This window comes from Ochlerotatus camptorhynchus, unplaced genomic scaffold, assembly GCF_037179485.1.
Source record: "Ochlerotatus camptorhynchus isolate MF236.1 unplaced genomic scaffold, CSIRO-AGI_Acam_v1.1 ptg000099l, whole genome shotgun sequence".
Classification (NCBI taxonomy): domain Eukaryota; kingdom Metazoa; phylum Arthropoda; class Insecta; order Diptera; family Culicidae; genus Ochlerotatus; species Ochlerotatus camptorhynchus.
Window position 1 is genome coordinate 2,044,002 of NW_027040589.1, and position 22,584 is coordinate 2,066,585.

The 22,584-nt window shown below is 41.2% G+C and overlaps 3 protein-coding genes across 5 annotated transcripts in view; 2 read left to right on the top strand and 1 right to left on the bottom strand.

Moving 5' to 3' along the window:
* Positions 1–9,735, bottom strand: part of Isha (Insulator su(Hw) mRNA adaptor) — a 29,918-nt gene extending 20,183 nt beyond the window's left edge. For 2 of the 3 annotated variants that reach the window (XM_065219110.1, XM_065219109.1), the window contains exons 1-6: positions 9,545–9,735; positions 9,005–9,295; positions 3,933–4,190; positions 3,457–3,858; positions 3,284–3,344; positions 3,159–3,211 (exon numbers count right to left, since the gene is read on the bottom strand). In XM_065219110.1, coding sequence (XP_065075182.1) covers positions 3,159–3,211; positions 3,284–3,344; positions 3,457–3,858; positions 3,933–4,190; positions 9,005–9,295; positions 9,545–9,574 — 1,095 coding nt within the window. In that variant the 5' untranslated portion in view covers positions 9,575–9,735. The remainder of the gene's footprint in view (positions 1–3,158; positions 3,212–3,283; positions 3,345–3,456; positions 3,859–3,932; positions 4,191–9,004; positions 9,296–9,544) is intronic. The other variant, XM_065219111.1, reaches the window with a different exon arrangement.
* The window catches only part of LOC135698958 (serine proteinase stubble), a 667,696-nt gene that overhangs the window by 198,901 nt on the left and 446,211 nt on the right, over positions 1–22,584 (top strand). The gene's annotated exons all lie outside the window — the stretch shown is intronic.
* ND-B8 (NADH dehydrogenase (ubiquinone) B8 subunit) lies at positions 21,959–22,572 on the top strand. The gene is made up of 3 exons (XM_065219149.1): positions 21,959–22,138; positions 22,248–22,354; positions 22,424–22,572. Exons 1-3 carry the CDS (start codon positions 22,041–22,043, stop codon positions 22,504–22,506), a joined length of 288 nt encoding a protein of 95 aa, XP_065075221.1. The 5' UTR covers positions 21,959–22,040; the 3' UTR covers positions 22,507–22,572.

Here is a 22,584-nt window from a genome sequence, read left to right on the forward strand (position 1 = left end):
TTAGGATGCATGCACTCGACTCATACTATGAGTCTCGAAGTGCTGGCGGGCATGTTGCCACTATCCGCCCGTTTTTCAGAGTTATCTCTGAGGCTCCTCACCCGTTGCGAAGTAATGAACCCACTGGTGAAATCGAAAATTTTGAGAAGCTTCTGGAGCTAAATCCTCAAACATGTTTTATGACTTTGTACTACCTATATTTAACACAGGATGTCAGCCCTTCAAGAAATATTCCCAATCGTGTAGTCTTCTCCGATTTCGGCAATTCAGTGAATTTTGATTTATCTATGACGCAGGAAATCCGCGGAATTCCAGAGCATCATCGTCCTATGATTGCTCCGTCATTATACGCTGCAAAGTTTGGCCATGTTGATTCTGCAAGAACGTTTTTCACAGATGGATCTCTAATAGAGGAGTCCGCTGGTTTTGGTGTATTTAATGAATTTCATAGCGCCTCTCGAAAACTTGAAGCTCCTTGTTCTGTGTATGTGGCTGAACTGGCAGCAATTCACTACACTTTGGAAACTATTGCTTCACTTCTTCCAGACCACTACTTTATTTTTACGGATAGTCTCAGTTCTGTCGAGGCTATCCGTTCCATTAGGCCGGTAAAGCACTTCTCGTATTTTCTCTTGAAAATACGAGAACTGCTTAGTACTTTATCCGTGCGCTCTTTCATCATCACCTTCGAGTGGGTCCCTTCGCATTGCTCAATTTTGGGCAATGAGAAGGCGGATTCACGTGCGAAGGTGGGCGCTATGGAAGGCGACATTTATGATCGACAGATCGCCTATAGTGAATTTTTCTCTATTTATCGTCAGCAGTCGCTCGTTAGCTGGCAACATCAATGGAGTGAAGGGAGCTTGGGACGATGGCTACATTCAATTATCCCTAAGGTGTCGAAGAGTTCTTGGTTCAAGAGGTTGGATGTGGGTCGAGACTTCATTCGTATGATGTCTCGCCTCATGTCCAATCACTATTCGTTAAACGCTCACTTGTTCCGTGTTGGGCTGAAGGACAGCAATCTCTGTGAATGTGGACAAGGTTACCAGGACGCTGATCACATCCTTTGGTCTTGTGCGGAGTATCGTGGAGTCAGATCACATTTTTATGATTCCCTTCGGGCTCGAGGTAGACAACCTAATGTTCCAGTTCGGGATATTTTGGCTAGACGCGATCTGGAGTTTATGAAACTCATATATGTTTACTTTAAGGATATTAACCTTAGATAGGAGCCTTAGATGGGAGCGAGCTGTCAACGAATAGATTTAGTGTCAACGATCAAAAAATTTAATCTCGATTTGAAATTCGAGATGAATGTATACGGGATCGATAAAAATGTCGTTGTGCTCAGAAAACAAAGCTCTATCTGATGATGTATAAAAATCGGTATATTTTTTCGAAGTTAAACAACCCAATTGTTAAAAATATTTTAAGAATTTAATAGAGAAAAATGGACACAAAATTGAGCTTATTCTTGGGAACTATTTCCAATTTGAGGGAGTTGTGGAATTGGAGAGTGATTTATAAGAGATTACAAGAGGTAATGCTAAGAACTCTTAGAATGTTACTGGAAGAGTTTAGATATTTTCAAGATTATTTTAGGCGAATATAGAAAAGAAAAATGATGGAATTCTAGGATCATTCGAATTGAACTAAAAAAAAGGCGAAGATATCCTGTGAAGAGTTCCAAGTTAATTCAGACTAACAAAAACATTCATGATCTGGGATTGCAAGATCCTGAGACTTCAAAAATGAAACTATCATACTTTCATTTTAGTAATATAATAAAATTATTCGTAATGGTCATGCGAATAGTGGAGTTACCCGTAGTTTAGGTAAACTGTGTGTGAGTCTCACGATGTTAGGCTTTGATTCCCACTTCAGCCCGGTGAATTTTGGTTCAAAATAAAATTACCTTCTGGTCTGCTGAGTGTTGTGTGTTGTATGATGTCAAGAATTAAATTGTTAATCTGATCAACCTCAGAGTAATATTAGAACTAATAAAATCTTTAAATTCTGGTACTGCATTAAAAATTAAGGACTACATCGACTATTAGTTTAAAAATCCATCCCATCCAATTTCCTTGATTCTTTGCTTTTCACTCTTTTTTTAAAAAAGTTACAGTTTGAAAAACAATTCTAACCATATTTTCTGCTGCTTTTACCCACATTTAACTCAATTTTTGAAATGCTGCGTAATGGATATTTGAACTTTTTGGGCACACCGTGTCAATAATTTTTAACTTTTGGATGATTTTAGCAATGCTTACAAGTTATTTACTTCATATAATTTATTTAAACATGTAATTTATTACTATTCTAGTACTTTAAATAATTTCCAGACGATCGAACTGACCTATTTTCAACGGAGATTGGCACATCAATTTGATTCCAATAGCATTATGATAAAAAGAGAATTTTTTGGAGCATTCCAGATTTTTCCAGATTTTATATTTTACCTGGTCCAGATTTTTCTGAAAATGACCTGGCAACGCTGGTCGAAGCTCAAGGAGAACGAAAAAAAGAAAGTGATCAGTGCACCCAGAAGACTGGTCAGCAAACAGATCGTATAGTTGAAAATAATGCATCTTATCAAATAGGGGATAATACGTTTTATTTGAAAAATAAAAAGCGGGAAGGGATCTAATTGAAAATAATGGTCATCGGCCCAAACAATGCCTAAAAGGCGAAGGGGCCTTATAAATAAACGCAAGCAAACGAAGCAAAAACCAGACAAAAATATTTGGTAGGCAAGTTCTGTAATAGATTAATAGCTATCACGCAATTTTGTTTTCGTGAATGGTTCAATTTGTCTGCAGACAAAATAAATGGCCGTCCCTTTTTTTCTAGCGAAATCTTTGAAGATGTTGTCAATCTTTAATCTGACGAATTTTTGAGATTTCATGCATTGCCAATCAACTACCGAAGACCTGTAAATTGCCAATATTGCTACTAATTGAATCGATAGTTCGGTCCGTTCGGGCAGTCCGGCATCTTTTAGAACCGAATGTAAGATCACAAATAAACAGTGCCGAAAAGCTGCATCCCATCCCTCGCTTCCAAACCATACACAAACACAGTTCGTAGAAAGTAATCAGTCCCCACTGTTCAAGCATAAGTAAAGAACAAAAACAGCTATCAACCACCATAATTACCTCCGTAACCATGCCGAAGTCATCGCCATCGCCTTCCTTAGCCGTAGGGGGACCTGTAAGTTAAACCAAATAAAATTGCGATTAGAAACAATGGATTCGAACATTTTGCGAACAAGCAATCTCACCTCCGCTCAAGTCGATCGGTGGTTGACGACTCAGGTCACACTCGTTGGCAAATGGAAGCTTCTATGAAGATATGGAACAAAACAAACATAACAAAAAATACCCACGTAAAAAGTGGAAGAAGAAAAAAAAAAGCACACATTAGAACACACAAAGCCACACGCAGAGAGCTTACGTTCATAAGCTGCTGTTCGACAGAATGAATATTGCTAGCCACCTTGAGAACGCTGGCCAGATGCTTTTCGAACTTTTCCTCCTGCAGCCGCATCTCGGTCAGCTTGGTTTGCTTCTCCTCCATCTCGTGCTGTTTGAGCTTCTGGAGATTCTGCAGCTGCTTGAGCACATTCGGATCGGACAGAATCTGGGCAATGTTGTTCCCATCCGGCAGCGACGTCGAGGGAACCGACGGCGAATTCTTATCGTCGTCTTCTTCGCTGCCGTAGTCAAAGTCAAGCAGCTTTTTGTTGAACTTGACCTGATCCTTGCCGGAGCCGTGTGCATCGCTACCGCCAGTTTGTCGCATCAGCAGTTGCTGGAATTGCTGCAACTGCCGGATGGTGTTGGGGTCCAGTCCCTTCTGCGGAGAAAGAAGCACAATGTTAGCACGTGCGGGGAACAAGCGGAAAGAGGTATGATCGTAGTAATACTTACCGCCTCCGAAGTTTGCGCCGAGCTACCGTGATCGTCGTGGGACATCGGTCCCGGTGAATCGTGCGACAGAGCTGAGGTATTCATGCCATTGGAACCACCGGATCCGTCAGCACCACTAGCACCACCTGCAGCCTGCGCTGCGTTGTACTGCAGATGCAGCGGGTGCTCCGGATTGGCCAGATCGAACAGCGGCTGGATGACCTCCGGTGCGAACACCATGTTCTTCTGCCACAAGTTCAACACCCGGATGATTTTACTCTGTGGGATAGACGAGCGCGAATTTTATTTATTTTTTTATTCGAAACCACCGCTAAACGACAGAAGTATGTAATTGATGCTGACTTCGTTCGGTAGCGTTTGAACCAAACTATCGTACCAAACGCATAATTAACTAGTCAAAAAAAACTTTGAAATCATGGACTTATTCGATGTTTTCTGCCCGATATTCCCAAAATGGGCGATTAGGCCGAAGTAGTTCTCTACTCTATTAGGCCCTAAGTAACATTGACAGATTCTCTTCGTCGACTTTCTCTTTGCATCCTCACGAGTCACGACCATGTTTGGACATTCCCAACTAACTAGCACTCAGATCGATGAAAGAAGCTATCATCTAGCTTCTAATACGACAAAAACAACAAGAAACGATTCTGTATCCAAGTTATAAACGAAAGAGAAGCGATCAATGTTACTTAGGATCTTATGCATTTTTCAGCTTGAATTGTTGATAAGAGCAGTTTCCGGCCAACTAGCAAAACAAAATATGAATTTTTGCCTCGACCTTCTCCGATTTTCAAGAAACTTTGCATAATTGTTTGTTATGAGCAATCATTCACATTTTAGCTCAAATTTAGCCATGTTGGATCATTTAATTATTTTTTATTTATTTTTAAAATGGCGTCTATTTTAATAATATGTTATCCAACTTGGTAGCATTTCAAACAAATTGAACTAGATCGATCCACATAGGCGAACCAACCCAGGCTGAAAGCTTCCCTAATAAAGAGAACCTAACCAGGTTTTTTTTTTTTTTTTTTTTTTTTTTTTTTTTCCTTGATTTGTTTTCCGTCGATCTTGTTTTCCGTGCTGAGCACCAATGCTACCGACGCCAGGGAGGCAGCTCCCACACCTGGACCCTACCTATCGACCCATCAACTCATGAACCGGGGACCAACGGCTTTACTTCCCTTCCGAAGGAAGGCGTGATCAGAGATGTTATGCCTCAGAACATCCCGGCGGCGCCGACTGGGATTGAACCCAGGCCTGCTGGGGTGAGAGGCAATCACGCTTACCACTACACCACCGGCGCCGCTACCTAACCAGGTTGTCAACTCGTTTTTTTTCTTAGTTTATTTATTAGGCTCAAATGTCAATAAGACTCAACGGAGCCGAATGCTATGAAAAAATAGACAATTTTAATTAGGAAGCACTTTTTCTCTTTTTCTTATACATTAGCTGCTCTAAATAGGCGGCATCAATCCTCCTCTTGTTCTCCTCGATCAATGCACACCGTTCTTTCGGTTCTTCAATGTGCGAAACGTCTTGAATAATATATGGGCGCTGCGTATAGGAACAAATATCACCACTCACTGGATCAAGCTGCTATCACTTTCGGTGGAGTCGGCATGTTTTTACCTGATTATGGTAGGATACCATCGTAATTTCGTCGTCGACGGTTATGTACGACGGGATGGGGAGAGTAAGCTTAATTTTGACAACGCGCACTCCATTATTAAAGCCTGGAAAATAGCTCTTCCAGACTTCGCTTCTAATGGCTATCACTTCACCATACTGACGCATATGATCAATGATAGCCACATTATCCATGTCGTCTGGAAGATCATGTAAGCGCACGTCGACCGCACTGCTCTCGACGTAAATTGGAATCAAGATCTTCTTCCTTTCGTATTTCATGAAATGCTTCAGGTGATGAGCTGAAGCGACTTTTTTCTGCCACTACGTCACTTTTCATACCCAAATGCACAACGTTCTTGACATTATGTGGCTGGATACTTTTCACCAGTGTCATGTCGACTTGCAGCTCATTGTCCAAAAAAAATTTAATATCTGAGATACACGGTCGCATCGGAAGAATTGATGTGTCTAACACGACACAATTTGCTCTGGTACAGTGCCTACCCGGTTTTGGCAACACAACCTCATCAACTATTACTTTCCTCAGATATGTACCTAGTGCTTTCTGGACATTTTTTTTATGAAATACCCCATAGACCTCTAACCCATAAAGAGTCGTCCAGTACAATCTAAAATTGAATTCGATATATTTTGTAGATTGCAAAACAGACAGAAATTGCCTGTTGCCAAAAACGGGAATGCACCGCTTCTTTCTGAATTCACAAACTTTAAACGTGGTAAGCGCCAGATAACCAGTTCAAGCAGTAACCGGGATGTTAATATGATTAATAGCTATGTGTGAAGGAAACTGCAAACATCTCAATATCAATCTGCAAAAAAGGCTTGCTTAATAGATTAATGTTTTCAGCGTGTTCACGATCCGTTTTTTACATCGATTTACTCCATGATACGACAAGAGGTCCTTGACATGGCAATTTTCTCACCCTTAGAAGTTCTTTTCTAACTGTTTCCGAACTCAAAGCTAGAAGCAGAAATTCACCCAGTTTTCCTACATCTTACATATGAAACACTTGTCTTTAATCCCATTAAAAAAAATTCCTTGAGCACATTTTTAGACCTCGAGGGAATTTTCCGCTACCTGATAGTGGTGTTAGTATGCGTGGGCGAGCTACGCCAAACCGACGATCAAATGCATCCGTAGTCGCCCAACTAGCGTAACAATGCCGCACGACGACCCAGTGAAAATGTTTCTCGAAAGCGACTAAACATGAACAAGAAGAAGAGGCGCACAGCGGGCAAGGTGGATCGACCAAGTGGAAGGCAACCTGCGGACCCTTGGCTGACTACGAGGCTGTCGAAGTGTGACCATAGATCGAGTAGAATGGAAACGACATCTTCGGGCAGCAGAGGACAACAAGGCCTTAGCCTGATTGGTAAGGTAAGCAAGTCGCCCATTTTTTGAAATGTGGACCACCGGTCTAATCAGCGTCTTGTAGATAGTCAACTTCGTGCGGCTGCGAATTTTATTCATGGCAAGTCCAATCCGCCTAGCTTCAGCCTTCAGTCTGATGTTCGTTTCCGCCATCATCTCAAAGTTCCGTGCCATGATGTCGATGTCATCGGCGAAGCCAAGAAGCTGGATGGACTTCCTGAAGATTGTGCCACTCGTGTCTATCCCAGCTGTTCGTATCACGGCTTCTAACGCGATGTTGAATAGCAGACACCATGCCGTAGCCCCCTTCGAGATTCAAAGTGACTCGAGAGTGTCCCCGATACTCGAACAACGCACATCACTCGATCTATCGTCGCCTTGACCAATCGCGTCAGTTTATCTGGAAATCCGTACTCGTGTATAATCTGCCATAGCTGATCTGGATCGATTGTTTCGTATGCGGATTTGACATTGATGACACCCATGAATTCCACCTGGTATTGCCCCACAAACTCTCTTGCAAATGGTGACAGGCGGTGGCATAGAATTTGGGAGAGTACCTTGTAGGCGGCGCTCAGCAGTGTGATCGCGCGGTAGTTGAAGCAATCCAACTTGTCGCCCTTTTTGGAGACTGGGCATACGACACCTTCCATCCACTCCTCCAGTAAACTCTCCTCTTCACAGATCTTGGCAATTAAACAGTGCAGCGCTCTAGCCAGTGCTTCACCACCGCATTTTAATAGTTCACTTGGTAGTTGATCTACACCAGTTGCTTTGTTGTTTTTCAGCCGACCGATTTCCTCCTCATTCTGCTGCATTCTTCTCCTCTAAGAACAGTTTGCATTTCTTCGGTCCGGGATCGCAATACCTAGTGCCGCTGCAGCAGTACTACCTATGGCGGAACGGATGTCTCTCCAGTCCTTTTTCAAGAGTAGCTACGCCAAGCTGCTTTTCCGTGGGTAGTGCAGCTTCCAGCTTCTGCTCGTAATCCTGAGCAACTCCGGCGTCACGTAATTGCTCAATGTTGGGTCGCGGTGTTCGACTTCGACGAGTGTTATGCACCGTCAAGAGTTTTGAGCGCATGCATACTGCAACTAAGTAGTTGTTTATGGAACGAACTGCATGTGATTTTAAGAAATGAAAATCCAGCTCGTTCTTTCTCGTATTGATTAATAGTAATTGTTTCATCATTGTGACATCTAATCATAATAAAAATAGAATTTTGTGTTTAAAGCCACTGTTTACGTTTGGTGGTTCCGCCTATTTCAATTGTTGGTCTAGAAATATTCCCTTCTTTACATCACGGCTCGTTCTTGATTCTCGTTACGATTAGATATTACTAAGTTACACATAAACCAATTAGATATTTATTAATGAATACGCTAAAGAACCGTTACATAAGGGAAAACTTACACAACAAATAAAAAATTTCCCCTTCTTTACATCACGGCTCGATATTTATTTTCATTACGATTAGACATCACTTTGATAAACAATAAGATTTTTATTTATCAATACGTTGAATAACTAGCCATGATACAAAGAAGGGCAAATTCACAGAACAATCAAAATTTTCCCTTCTTTATAGCAAAGCTCGTTCTTTAATCATTTTAAGATTTTATATGACTGGTTTATCACAGATTAGATATTTTTATTAATTAATATATTAAATAACGAGCTGGATTTTGCTTCTACAAGCAGTTCTTCCATAAAAATATATCTATTTTTAAGAGATTCAAAGAAAGGAAATTTTTATAATGAAGTGTGAAGTGGAAAGGAGACGGTCAGTTTGACAGTTTTCCGCTGTCGTTGCCGTCCCGCTTCAGTTGTCATTGCGTTCGGACCTTAAGACTTAGTGGTTAGTCGAGAGTTCTCTCAATTACAGCTTGCTGATAGGAATCGACCGTCCACGTTCCGTACCAAGCATTTCTGGCAACACTTTCCCGAAAACTCCCACGCTCCCCTCCCATCATCGCCCCCCTAACGGTATATTCCCGTTCGAACACTCTGAAACGAAAAAGAAAACGAAAGCTCATGCCACACTCACCTTATCCTCTGGTGGGCAGCGAAACAGGTGCGCGAACGTTTGCTCCATGTTCCGAGCGAACCGCGGTGCAAACACATCCTTGTCCGGGCCGAACTGGTGCCGCGATTGGCGCACGATCGAATCGATCACATACAGACCCGGTATCTTGTACTCCGACTTGCACTTGGAGATGAACTTTTCCACACTCTGCACAACGTGCTTGTAGAACTTGATGGCCTTCATCGCACTCCGGGTAATCGAGGCCATCTTGGCCTTGGAGATCGGCGGCTTGGCTTCATACAGCCCCGAGAGCTGCAAGCACAACAAACAAACCCAATTATTACACTGTTTTCGCTACTGAACTTCTCGCACAAATTTTGCATTATTGCATTTTATATAACAGCAAAACCACCAGCAGTAAGCAGCGAATAGTAATCAAGAGTTTTGCGGAGCACCCATTTTTGCTCCGATGCTTCTTTTTTTTTTGAGGTCACCACCATCAGTCGCCGCAGCAACTAGACATTGAATCATTGGTAAATTTTGCAAACACTTTTTTCTCACCTCCTGATTGAACACGCGAACCGTATCCATGTTGCACTGCTTGCGGACGTTTTCAACACTCGAATTCAGATACTTTTAGCCATCCAAGGGCATATTTTGACCGAAAAAATTGCAAATATCCGCGGACCGTACGGCTGTGTCACGATTTCCGTCCTTCACACACGCACACGAATTTCGGTTTAAAATGGCCGCCGTGCTGTCGATGGAAAGGAGGCGAGCGATTTCGATGGCGATTACTGACGGCGAGTTGATGATGACAGATCGGGGAAAGAAAGCAAGCTGAATATTGCATTAAGACCTAGGTAACATTGATCGATTCTCTTCGTCGACATTCTCTTTCATAAATAACTTGAGCACATAGCCGTTTCTTGTCGTGTTTGTCATATAAGATGCTAGATAAAAGCTTCTTTTATCAATCTGTGTGCTGAAAATACCTGCGAATGTCTTTACATGGCCGTGGGGATACAGAGAGAAAGTCGGCGAAAAGAATCTGTCAATGATACTTAGGACCTAATGCAATGTGAAGCTTGAAAGGTTGTCAAAAATCAGGGGAAACATGTCAGAAGGGTATAACTCAAATCGTAAACAATGACTTTGAACGTCGATTTCTCTTGAGTGACCACACACCAGCTGGGTGACATGCCGCCATGTTATTGAAACCAACATCTGAAACGTCACAATTCCAGTGTGAACTGCAAAAATGGCGTGACTGAATTGTCTCATTTTTATCAAATGAAAATATTTTCCCTTTTATGCCACATAAATGGTTGACTTCGTGGTAGAAAATCAGAAAATAATATTTTATGAGTCCTAAGTTTATTTTTCACAAAATGTAAGCAAAAATATTAAGAATATCCATAATATCAGTCACGCCTTTTTTGAAATTCTGGCTTGAATCTTCTATTTGTTTACAAATTATGAGCTGTCAGTGGGGCCCACAATTCGCGGGCCCGCAGCGATGTTAGCTCTTTTCAAGGCAAGGCAAACAAGATAGGGATGCCACCCAGCTGCCACACACCCACGGAATCTGACTACACCAGCTCATAGAACGAACATTAAATTTTCCCTGTCAGATGATTTAGTTAGTTTGAGTGCACAGAAATTCAAAACAACCCAAAATTAAGTTCTTTTCACTCATCTCCCATGTTCCGTACGATAAGCCAAATTTGGGTAAACCGGCTCAAAGTAGTTTGCATTTAAGCACGGCAAAAAAAATTACCCATCGCTAAGTTATTTTCAATTTTTTCTACCCAAAATTAAGTTCAATTTACTCAAATTTGGGTATATCGCATATTACTCAATTTTGGCTTCTTGTACGGAACTAGACGGTTGAGTCGAATCTTTCGTTCTATTTTTGACAACAATAGCGAGAGGAAATGAAACGGACAGAGGTCAAATAACTCAAATTTGAGTTTAAAAAACCCAAGCGGTGGGTAGTTTTGTTTTTCTGTGTGGGTGTGTTGTCATTCGTAAGAAACCGACGATCCAAGACTCGAGTAACATTTGAAATGGGCCTATGTCCAAAACGTAAACAAATCGGGTTTTGATACCATTCCTTAGCACTGCTTGATAGCTACTAATCGTGTAGGAAAGTTCCGCATAATCGAGAAAAATCATTAAAAATAACTCGATTTTCGAAACGGCCGATCAACGAAATTTTTCGATTCATTAATAGGCCCGCACGCTAAAACGGCCAACCATTCATTTATTTCATTTCATTGATAAGCCTAGTGACGTAGAAGGGCCGATGATTGAAAAATTTCAAACCAAAGCTAGGCCCTACTGCTTGAGGCAGGGCCGATGATTTGTTTTGAATTTATTTGACGTTGCGAAAAGGCTTAGCAAAGGGCCTACCATTTCTGATGACAAGCACAACGGCTTAACAAAAAGGGCCTATCCATTGAAAGATCACAAAAAAGGCTTATTAATTTATGAAATTATATTGTTATCGATTTTCATATAATTTTGAAAGCTTTTCGCATATTTTGGATGTTGTATACTGAGATACAGTAACTGTTGTTATTGCGAACAATATAAATGCCTAAAATACTTCAATTTTCTTAAATATGAATTGAATAATGGCGGTCAAAATTTAAAATTCATTTTCTGGTTTGTTTACGTTTTGGACATAGGCCCATTTCAAATGTTACTCTAGAAGTCATTGTTTACGTTTCGAGTTAGACCCTTCTGACATGTTTCCCCTGAAATGTCAAAAATCGAGAAAATCTAGCGTCACTTTTCAATAGGTCCTTTCTACATTTATCGATTCCCTGCATCTACTTTCTCTTTGGATCGCCACGACCGTATTAAAATATTTCCGGATATTTTCGACACACAGATCGATGGAAAAAGCATTAATCTAGCCTCCAATACGACAAAGATGACAAGAAACGTTTTTTTTTTCTCCTTGATTTGTTTTGCTTCGATCTTGTTTTCCGTGCTGAGCACCAATGCTACCGACGCCAGGGAGGCAGCTCCCACACCTGGACCCTACCTGTCGGCCCATCAACTCATGAACCGGGGACCAACGGCTTTACTTCCCTTACTACTTACACCACCGGCATCGCTTCAAATCAGACAGGAAAAGTGTATAGACTTTTTTGGCGTTTAATCATCTTTCTCTATCTAGCACAGATGGATGAATGGACGGTTTGTTTTCCCACTAATCTGTTTCCCTCTTGCTCGCACTCGTTCGCTTTGAATGGTACAGTAGTGTGCGCCGATTAAACGTCAAAAAGCTCTATAACCGAGTTCAAGGTGACTACATATAGGTGTTCTAATGTGTCAAATTCATGATTCAGCCATGTTGGATTTTTGTATGGGACAGCCACCGAGTTTGTTTACAATTTGCTCTAAAAACAACGTCACTTCGCTTTGAACTGTAAACAGATACGATCCAGCGAAATCTAATTTTGTGGATTGTATCTTTTTCTCTTATGTTTATTTTTTTTCACGCATGCACCGCTAGCGAAAAGAGCAGCAGCTAAGCGAAAAGTTGACGTTTCGAGAAAGAGCGTATCTGTCAGATTTTCACTTTACCGGAGGTGTAAACTGATCGATTTCGTTTCACATGAACTGTAAACTGCGAAAAAAGGAAACTGGAAAATGTTCCACAAAATTTTTTTCGCTAGCGAAGTTTTATAATTTTTCGCGTGCTTCGATTTTCGTTTCGCTTCGATCTGTATAACTAGGCTTACGGTTCAAAGCGAAGCGAAATAATTGCCAATTGCGTTTTTCACGCAGGTGAAAAATGTAGTATTTTGTATGAGATTTTCGCTTCGCTTCGATCTCTATACAGGCCTTTAGAGCAACCGTAACGGTACGCTGCTAAACTCATTTTAGCAGCCCTCATCATAGCGCAGCTACCGTATCGGGGGTTGCCATACGAGTAACTAAAATAGCAGTCGGCTTCTCGGTGACAAGCGCGTTACCAAATTTAGCAGCGCGATAGCAGCGCGATAGCAGCGCGGGAGAAAGGTTGCTATTCGTAGAAATGTCAAAATGCTCACTACCGGTACGGACTACGGCGAGTAAATTGATAAACCGCGATAGCAGCGACCGGTGTGGAGAAGAGTGACTAAACTAAAATCGAGACTAAAATGAGAGCGCTGTGCACTGTTAAAATAGTCGCGCAAATGACAACGACCGTTACGGTTGCTCTTAGCGAGAAATTCGTTTATGTTGCCGTGGTAAACCAAAGTTGATGAAGCTGAACATTGCATTAGGTCCTAAGTAACATTGATCGATTCTCTTCGTCGACTTTCTCTGTTGTTAATAACTTGAGCACATAACCGTTTCTTGTTGTGTTTGTCGTATTGGATGCTAGATAAAAGATTCTTTTATCGATCTGTGAGCTGAAAATACCTGGGAATGTTTTTACATGGCCAAGGGCTAGGCCGTGGGGATTCAAAGAGAAAGTCGACGTCCATCGGCAAATAAATCGAGCCAGCTTATCATACACTGATAAATTGAACTATTCCCATTTTGCTTGAAATTTAATCAATTTGACATTAAACTCAGTTTAATTATATTGTAATGATTAAAAATTAATCCTCTGGCCTAAGAGCAACCGTAACGGTCGTTGTCATTTGCGGGACTATTTTAACAGCGCACAGCGCTCTCATTTTAGTTTAGTCACTCTTCTCCACACCGGTCGCTGCTATCGCGGTTATCAATTTACTCGCCTTTGTCCGTACCGGTAGTGAGCATTTTGACATTACTACGAATAGCAACCTTTCTCCCGCGCTGCTATCGCGCTGCTAAATTTGGTAGCGCGCTTCTCACCGAGAAGCCGACTGCTTTTTCACTTTACCGGAGGTGTAAACTGATCGATTTCGTTTCACATGAACTGTAAACTGCGAAAAAAGGAAACTGGAAAATGTTCCACAAAATTTTTTTCGCTAGCGAAGTTTTATAATTTTTCGCGTGCTTCGATTTTCGTTTCGCTTCGATCTGTATAACTAGGCTTACGGTTCAAAGCGAAGCGAAATAATTGCCAATTGCGTTTTTCACGCAGGTGAAAAATGTAGTATTTTGTATGAGATTTTCGCTTCGCTTCGATCTCTATACAGGCCTTTAGAGCAACCGTAACGGTACGCTGCTAAACTCATTTTAGCAGCGTACCGTTACGGTTGCTCTAAGGCCGCGGCCAGAGTAGACGCGACACGCGACGCGACGCGATGCGACTCACGCAAGAAATAATAATAAATAATAAGATTCCTGTTGGAGATCAGTAAGCCATGAAGCGAGATCGGAGAAAATTTTGATTCCCCTAACAACCATTGTTAATTAAAGATCAATAAAAAATTTGTAACCCCGTTAATTTGACTGTGTGTTTGATTCCTCTACACAGTTTTATAAGAAACTGTGCCCAAGAGTTCAAGACCAAGCGTGTGAAGAAGATTCCGTTCCGTCTTCAGGTGAGCGAACTGTCGGCGTGAGTCCGAACCAGCCGCCTGAAACATTGGTCCTTCTGTCCCGTCCTCAGGTGAGCGAACTGTCGGCGTGAGTCCGAACCAACCGCCTGAAACAATTCCTTTGAATTTGTTGCGTCTACCCTGGCCGCGGCCTAAGACCAGAAGGTCCCGAAGAAACGTGCTCAACTTTTTGGTTCAGCTCTGGTACTCTCTTCGGTCCCAAGCTAATCGATGCATCCCTCGAAACATAGGAAAATCCACGAACCCCTCATTTTATCTGTCAAACTTTCATAGCGAATCAAAACAAACATAGTGTAGGTCTAGAATTTCGACTAGAATGGGGTACGTTAATCGTTTGTTTAGGACCAATAGGCTGGTCAAGTAGTGAAATGGGTAAACTGTGTTTGAAGTGACAAGTTGACAAATTAAGAACATCAACATGAATCCGATCGACGTTGTTCATTTGTCAACTTGTCACTCCCAACACAGTTTACCCATTTTTGGGTAGGTTCAGTTTTGACTGATCTGGGTGGATTCTACCCAAATTTGGGTAGTTTTGAAATAGCGTGCAAAGAATTCACTTCGGCCTATCGGATGAAGATAAAAATTGATTCGGTGGGAGCGTACACAGAAAAACAAAACTACCCACCGCTTGGGTTTTTTAAACTCAAATTTGAGTTATTTGACCTCTGTCCGTTTCATTTCCTCTCGCTATTGTTGTCAAAAATAGAACGAAAGATTCGACTCAACCGTCTAGTTCCGTACAAGAAGCCAAAATTGAGTAATATGCGATATACCCAAATTTGAGTTAATTGAACTTAATTTTGGGTAGAAAAAATTGAAAATAACTTAGCGATGGGTAATTTTTTTTGCCGTGCTTAAATGCAAACTACTTTGAGCCGGTTTACCCAAATTTGGCTTATCGTACGGAACATGGGAGATGAGTGAAAAGAACTTAATTTTGGGTTGTTTTGAATTTCTGTGTATGTGGTGGTGCGTATGACGCGCTTGATATAGATGGCCTACAGCAACTCACGAAGTACTACACAGAAATTCAAAACAACCCAAAATTAAGTTCTTTTCACTCATCTCCCATGTTCCGTACGATAAGCCAAATTTGGGTAAACCGGCTCAAAGTAGTTTGCATTCAAGGACGGCAAAAAAAATTACCCATCGCTAAGTTATTTTCAATTTTTTCTACCCAAAATTAAGTTCAATTAACTCAAATTTGGGTATATCGCATATTACTCAATTTTGGCTTCTCGTACGGAACTAGACGGTTGAGTCGAATCTTTCGTTCTATTTTTGACAACAATAGCGAGAGGAAATGAAACGGGCAGAGGTCAAATAACTCAAATTTGAGTTTAAAAAACCCAAGCGGTGGGTAGTTTTGTTTTTCTGTGTACACTGATAAAATTTCAAAGATTGTTTTTATGTGTCCCACAAATAAATTTTTGCAATGTGATCAACAAATGATATATATGTCGGACACATACTTAATATGTGTACACATAAAAGCCATGTGTAACCACACATACTATTGATTTGACTCATAAATTTCATGTGTTCTTCTGAGTGGATTCTGTTTATGTGTGGTCAGGTCACATGAAAATCATGTGGAATTTCACATGGAAATTCGTCTATAAAACTGTGTGGAATTTTTTGAGTGTACTGATCGCGCTCAATAGCGGTGCTACTTCTTCCTCCTTCTATGGATGCTGCTTGCCGTGAGCCTTTCGTTGTGTACTGGAGAACACTACCACTCACCACGCGGTGATTGAATAAACACCGTTTGGTGAGACCGGATGGAATTCAACTTTGAAATCTGTGTTAGGGAAATCGCTTTTCGCAGGCAACCGGTGATAATTTTAACTATCATAGCAACAATTGCACATTCGTTCAATTACCAATAGTGACATTTTGATAAATGATAAAGCCTTAAATTTAACAGATGCGTAGAAATATTTATGATTGATTGGTGATAAAATTATTGACATTGGTCCAGGGGCAGCTGAGTTATTAACGTTAATAATCTTTCATAATTTTGTTATATGTTCCATTTTCGGTTTTAACAAAGTGTATCCCAATATAGAAATCACAGATATAGTACTACGTCAAAAGGGTGACCACTTTTTTTTGTGTACAGAAGTCTGTATATATGGCATCGTTGGCGCAGCTATAGAACAGTGTTGCTAATAAAGGGCCACCCACATTAGATCCGTTTGCGTTGCGTTGACGTAAATTTAACAGTTAGACAATAGATTTAGCAGTCACTTTGCCGCAACGCGTCCGATCCGCCTTAACTTTAGAGATCATCCACATTTCTAACCATGCACGCTATTTCAAACTAACCAAATTTGGGTAGAATCCGCCCAGATCGGTAAATGGGTAAACTATGTTAAGATCGACAAGTTGACAGATGAACAACATTGACATGAATTCTATCGACTTTGTTCATTTGTCAACTTTTCACTCCTAACATAGTTTACCCATTTGTGGGTAGGTTCAGTTTTGACCGATCTGGGTGGATTCTACGCAAATTAGGGTAATTTTGAAATAGCGTGTGGGTGGCAATGAGAGTGCCCCAGGTGTGTCCAACTGAAATTTTGGCACACTGTGCGGAGTAACCATAGAGGTAACTCTAAGACAAGAAGGTCCCGAAGTAACGTGCTCAACTTTTTGGCTCAGCTCTGGTACTCTCTTCGGTCCCAAGCTAATCGATTCACCCCTCGAAACATGGGAAAATCAACTAACCCCTCATTTTATCTGTCAAACTTTCATAGAGAATTAAAACAAACATTGTGTAGTAGTAGAAAACTAAAAAAAGATGACGGACCACTCGTCTATAATCGGTCTCGGGGGCAGAGTGGCCAGACCTACCGATTTATCGGTAGTCCTACCGATTTTCGGGGTGCCTACCGATTCACAGACGAAAGGTTCAAAACTACCGATTTTTCACTTTTCCTACCGAGAATCACAGATTTTTAGATTATTAATAGAAAAATTGATTTCGACACGTTTAAAGCAGAAGATCTGAAGGACAGTGTATTGTTCTGGACAGTCTTGTAAGCGGTCACGGTAGTCGACACATTTTCTGTGATAATTGACTGCCTTTGCCTCCGACACTTGCAAAACAAGCTATCATAGTACAGTACCAAACTAAAATGTCATATGACAGGCTCTGTCATTCGACACTGTCGCCGAAGACCGTCACCAATGTATGTATTTTAGCTTTTCTAATAACAAGAGCTGCTGATGTTGTGCTTGTGTGAATTCTGAAAATAGCAACAATGATGTCCTAGTAATAATATTTTTGATCAGAAATGGTTTGATTTACACCAAATTGAGGAATTACAACGAAATCACACATGTCAAATGATAGCTATTTTGATAATTTTCTTTTAGCTCGAATGTTATTCTACCGCTCGTGTTGTGTGAGAGAGACGACGGTAGAGCATGAGTGTTCGAATACAAACAGACTGTCGCGCACGACAACGAAGCGAGTGTAGTAAAAAACGTCAACTGTTTCAACCCCTGGTTCTGGAGCACAGAGTCATCCCCCCCCCCGCTCACAAAAGTTTCAAGTATCGGGAAAGTCTTCTTAAGTCGACCTACCGATAACTACCGATAAAAGTTTTGAGAAGCTACCGAAAATGAAAAAAATAATCTGGCCACTCTGCTCGGGGGCAAAAAACATCAAGTGCATCACGGAGGAGACGGCAACGCACATCCCGGACTCAAACCGATCGAATTCGACGGATAAGAGCCCGAGTCTCTGTGTGTTGTAGCATGGAAGTTGCCGAACAGGCGCGAAGCAACTGTTGATTTCGTTCGAACTGCTGATTCTAGCCCCGGGAAAAGCCTTACCAATGAAACCCGCTACTACAAGCAGGTGGAAAAGGAATTCAGGTCATTTTTTCCACTCGGCCCAAGTTTTACTCGTCTGTCCTGCTGGTCAAGGGTTCGGATAAGAAAGAGCTAATGGTGAAGTAAGACACCCACCGGCTGATATATTTCTGTGCGAGAATATTGCGAATCAAATTCCCGTCCAAATACAGCTGGGAATATTAACCGGAACCTTGTAATCCATCGCCATCACCCGTTCCTCCTACTGTGCAGTTTCGACCTATTCGGTGCGGAACCGTTTTCTGCACTTGAGCTGTGAGCTTTGGTTATTATAGTTGGGCGGTGTCCCGAGCGGTGTCTATTAATTCCGTTTAGCTAAAAATCAATATTTTGGACCCACCCCGTTTGGAACAAAACGTTACACTGAAAATGACCCCTCTCTATTTATTACGCAACGCTCTATAACCACCGACGAACCGACGTGACAGCTCATACAAGCTACTTTCAAATTCGTGCCCAAGACGCCATATTTAAAATACGTTAAACACTACCGACATCTGCTCATCCGATCGCGTCATACCATGAGCAAGGACACGAACCCTCGTATAATTTATATTGCCTTGGTTTGCGGCTCACCACGTTTGACAGATCTGATCGTCTGTTTTAAAGTTCGAATCGCTCGTTTGACAATTCGAATTGTGGACAAACGAAATGCTTCTGTGGCATGTCGGTTCGTCGGTGCTATAACCCCCTCCCCGCCTTTTCATTTAATTGATTTTTGATTTCGTTTGGTGTTTTTTTATTTTTAGGTAATTAATTATATTATTAATATTCAAAACAAAAACAAAAAATCAGCGTACCATCGAGTACCTGCTTTTCAAAAGTTCAAGGAAAGCCAAAATCTCAATTTATAAAATTAAAACAGATCCATTTTGCGACGCAAGACTCGAAGCAAGATTTAGTGATGACAGCCTTCGTTGTTGTACCAAAAACGTCAAAAAAGACCTGTATTTTCAAACTTTACATCAAGAAACGAAAAAAAAAAACAAAATGTTCTCTTTGTTACGTAACGCAAAGCCTTACTACTCCTCCTCCCCTATGTATAATTCGTAACGATATAGGTGACACCCTCTCACCCTATAAGCGTTACGTAATTCATGGACGCTTCATTGCAGCAAATTTTTCTTCTTTTAATACACCTATCCTCTCCGCGTTCAGACTCGTATCCCTCTGAAATTTTTTAACACCCCTCACATCACATCAATTGCCTGATCTATTCCCATGCATCTATTTTTTCTATCCCTGCTCTATTTTCGTCATCACGACACACTCAAAAAAATCCCATCAATTATGTTTTCCCCAAAAATCCTAAGTAATTACTAGACTGAAAAAAATACATCCAAATGAGTGTCGTTCCCCCTGGATTTTCCCAAAAAAATCCGCTCGAATATCAGGAAAATCGATGAATGTTTTACTCATTCTATGAGTATGCTGCGTAAAATTTTCATCAATTACTGTCAATGGTCGAAAGGTACAGTAGCAACACCTACCCCACCCGTGTCCCCTCGAGATCGTCAAGTCGACGATGACAGGAGCACATATCGTGGTAGGGGTAAACAATAGTTGCAATTTCCAAACCTACGACTGGATGCCTTCCTTCAAATAACAATTGAAGTGCGGTAAAAATCGGTAGAACTGTTTCAAACACACAGTTGGTACTTGAACGGGTCGGTTTTCATCTCTTTTTGCCAGTGGTGGCGGGGGGGGGGGACACCCCTCACCATCCCTCTCCAAAGGGGGAGTTTGGTAAAGAGAGATGAAAAAACCGATTTGTACCTTCCTTAAAAGTTGTCCTAGTTCGCTATTCTAATATCTATATACAATCTTCACACTGCCGTACTCTAACGGAACTATCAACTCTATGCTTTCATCTACCCGCATAAACGCGAACCATAAATTGACCTTACCTAAAATGGTTAAAAATTGTTTATAATCCCTGCTAAACTTTAACTGAAATGGTTATGGAACTTTACATGAACGTTTAATGATAAAGTTTCAATCTTATGTATTATGGTTTTTTAGAACTGGACCTTACAAATAATGGGTTGTTAAGAACCATTACCATTCCAAATTCTTGTTTTCTCCATACATTTTCAGAAAGAGAACTATATAAGAACGTTTTTACTTATGATTTGAGAACATTAATGGTAATGGTTATGGTAGTCAGTAAGGTCCATTAATGGTTTTGTATTATCGCTCAACTTTACGTGGAATATATCGTGAATTGGTAATCAGTAAATTACAGGCAACCAATTCGCGATATATTCCACATAAAGTTCATCGATGTTACAAAACCATTCGTGGACCTTACTGACTACCATAACCATTACCATTAAAGTTCTCAAACCATAAGTTAAAAGGTTCTAATATAGTTCTCTTTCCGAAAATGTATGGAGAAAACAAGAGTTTGGAACGGTAATGGTTCTTAACGACCCATTATTTGAAAGGTCCAGTTCCAAAAAACCATAATACATAAGGTTGAAACTTTATCATTAAACGTTCATGTAAAGTTCCATAACCATTTCAGTTAAAGTTTAGCAGGGATTATAAACAATTTTTAACCATTTTAGGTAAGGTCAATTTATGGTTCGCGTTTATGCGGGTACTCCATCTATCGTATAAAAATTACCACTACAGTCTGTTATTTGAAATTAGCATCTTCAACTATGTAAATCGTTGACTTCACGTAGAAGTAATACTAAAAACATATAGTCAAAGCTGATATTCAAGCCGATTTAAGGCCCAAACGCAATGTGGGCGGAAGCGGAAAGGAAACGGAAAGTTTGACAGTTGTCACTAATGACATCAAGATGCCTAACCGAAGTCGATTTGGATCTAACTAGTTTTAAATCCGACAAGTAGGCTTAAACGCTGTCCAGACTGGAGAGTTATAACATGTTATAACGGTTGTCAAATAATTGCAACACAGAAACCACCATCAAGATAGCACTATAACATGTTATAACCATAGAGGTAACTCTAAGACTACTGGGTCCCGAAGAAAATCATTATTATTTTTGGCTCACTCAGTACCAGAACAACGGTCCCAAGCAGTCCCAAGCTATTTCACTCACCCCTGCATGTTCTGCATGAATCCACACACCCCTGATGTTATCTGTCAAACTTTCATAGCGAATCAAAACAAACATAGTGTAGTAATAGAATTTCAACTAGAATAGGGTACGTTAATCGTTTGCTTGGGACCAATAGGCTACTAAAGTGGTGAGCCAATTTAAAATCGTAAGTTTCGTATTGATTGTTGTTATAACTCTGTAGTCTGAACGTACTATTACCATAGAGGTAACTCTAAGACTATTGCTATTACCCAGATCGGGCTTTTCCGCTGCCGTTGCCGTTCCGCTTCCGCCGTCATTGCGCTTGGGCCTTTACTTATCCACTGAATAACCCCAATTCTCGCAATTTTCAGTCGATTTCGACTCAAATCTGAGCTACTCTCATCGGCCGTCCAGTCGAGTTGAACTAATCGAAAAGCCCAGGTCAAACAAAGTACCACATCACCACAACGCACTTTGCTGCGCAGTCACCCTGTAGTTGATCTGTTTGTCAATCTGACGTTTCACCGTCCGTCGTACAAAAATCGAGACGAAAATATACGGTCGTGTGCCTATCCTGGAAGTGCTCTGTTTTTTCGACTCCGATTCTCAGCCATCAAAATGCGACTATCTTTGCTGCGGGCTGCCCGTTTGAACCCTGCCGTGAAGGAACTCCGCCTGCACCTGTGCCAGACCAGCGAGGAATCGAAGGGAGTTCGGTAAGAATCGATTTTGTTCGACCTTTCTTCCCGAGTGTTTGGATGGTTACACAATCACTAACTGCCTACCTACCTCCTTGCCAACGTTGGATTTTTGTCTTGATTCTAGGGATTTTGTCAGCACCCAGTACGCGCAACTCAAACGCGAAAATCCCAAGCTGCCGATTCTGGTTCGCGAATGTAGCGGCGTCCAACCGAGGCTCTGGGTTCGATATGGTAAGTGTGGGAGGGGAGTACGATGTATAGATTAGATTATTGTTTACTCTGTTTCTACTGTGCTTGCAGAGATGGGTAAGGAGAAATCGGTTACCCTGACCAACTCCGGCGCCGCGGATGTCGCCAAACATATCGCCGAGATGGGAAAGTGAGCAGCTAAGGTTAAATAATAAATATCACTAGGTTCGTTTCAATGTACTAAATTGAAGAATAAACTGGATTGGATGTCT

What these genes read in the sequence shown, in the direction of transcription:
- ND-B8 (XM_065219149.1), top strand. Translation starts at nt 22,041, where the DNA reads ATGCGACTATCTTTGCTGCGGGCTGCCCGTTTGAACCCTGCCGTGAAG. An exon ending in GAGGAATCGAAGGGAGTTCG is followed by an intron (nt 22,139 to 22,247) that starts GTAAGAATCGAT and finishes TCTTGATTCTAG; the next exon opens with GGATTTTGTCAGCACCCAGT. An exon ending in GAGGCTCTGGGTTCGATATG is followed by an intron (nt 22,355 to 22,423) that starts GTAAGTGTGGGA and finishes CTGTGCTTGCAG; the next exon opens with AGATGGGTAAGGAGAAATCG.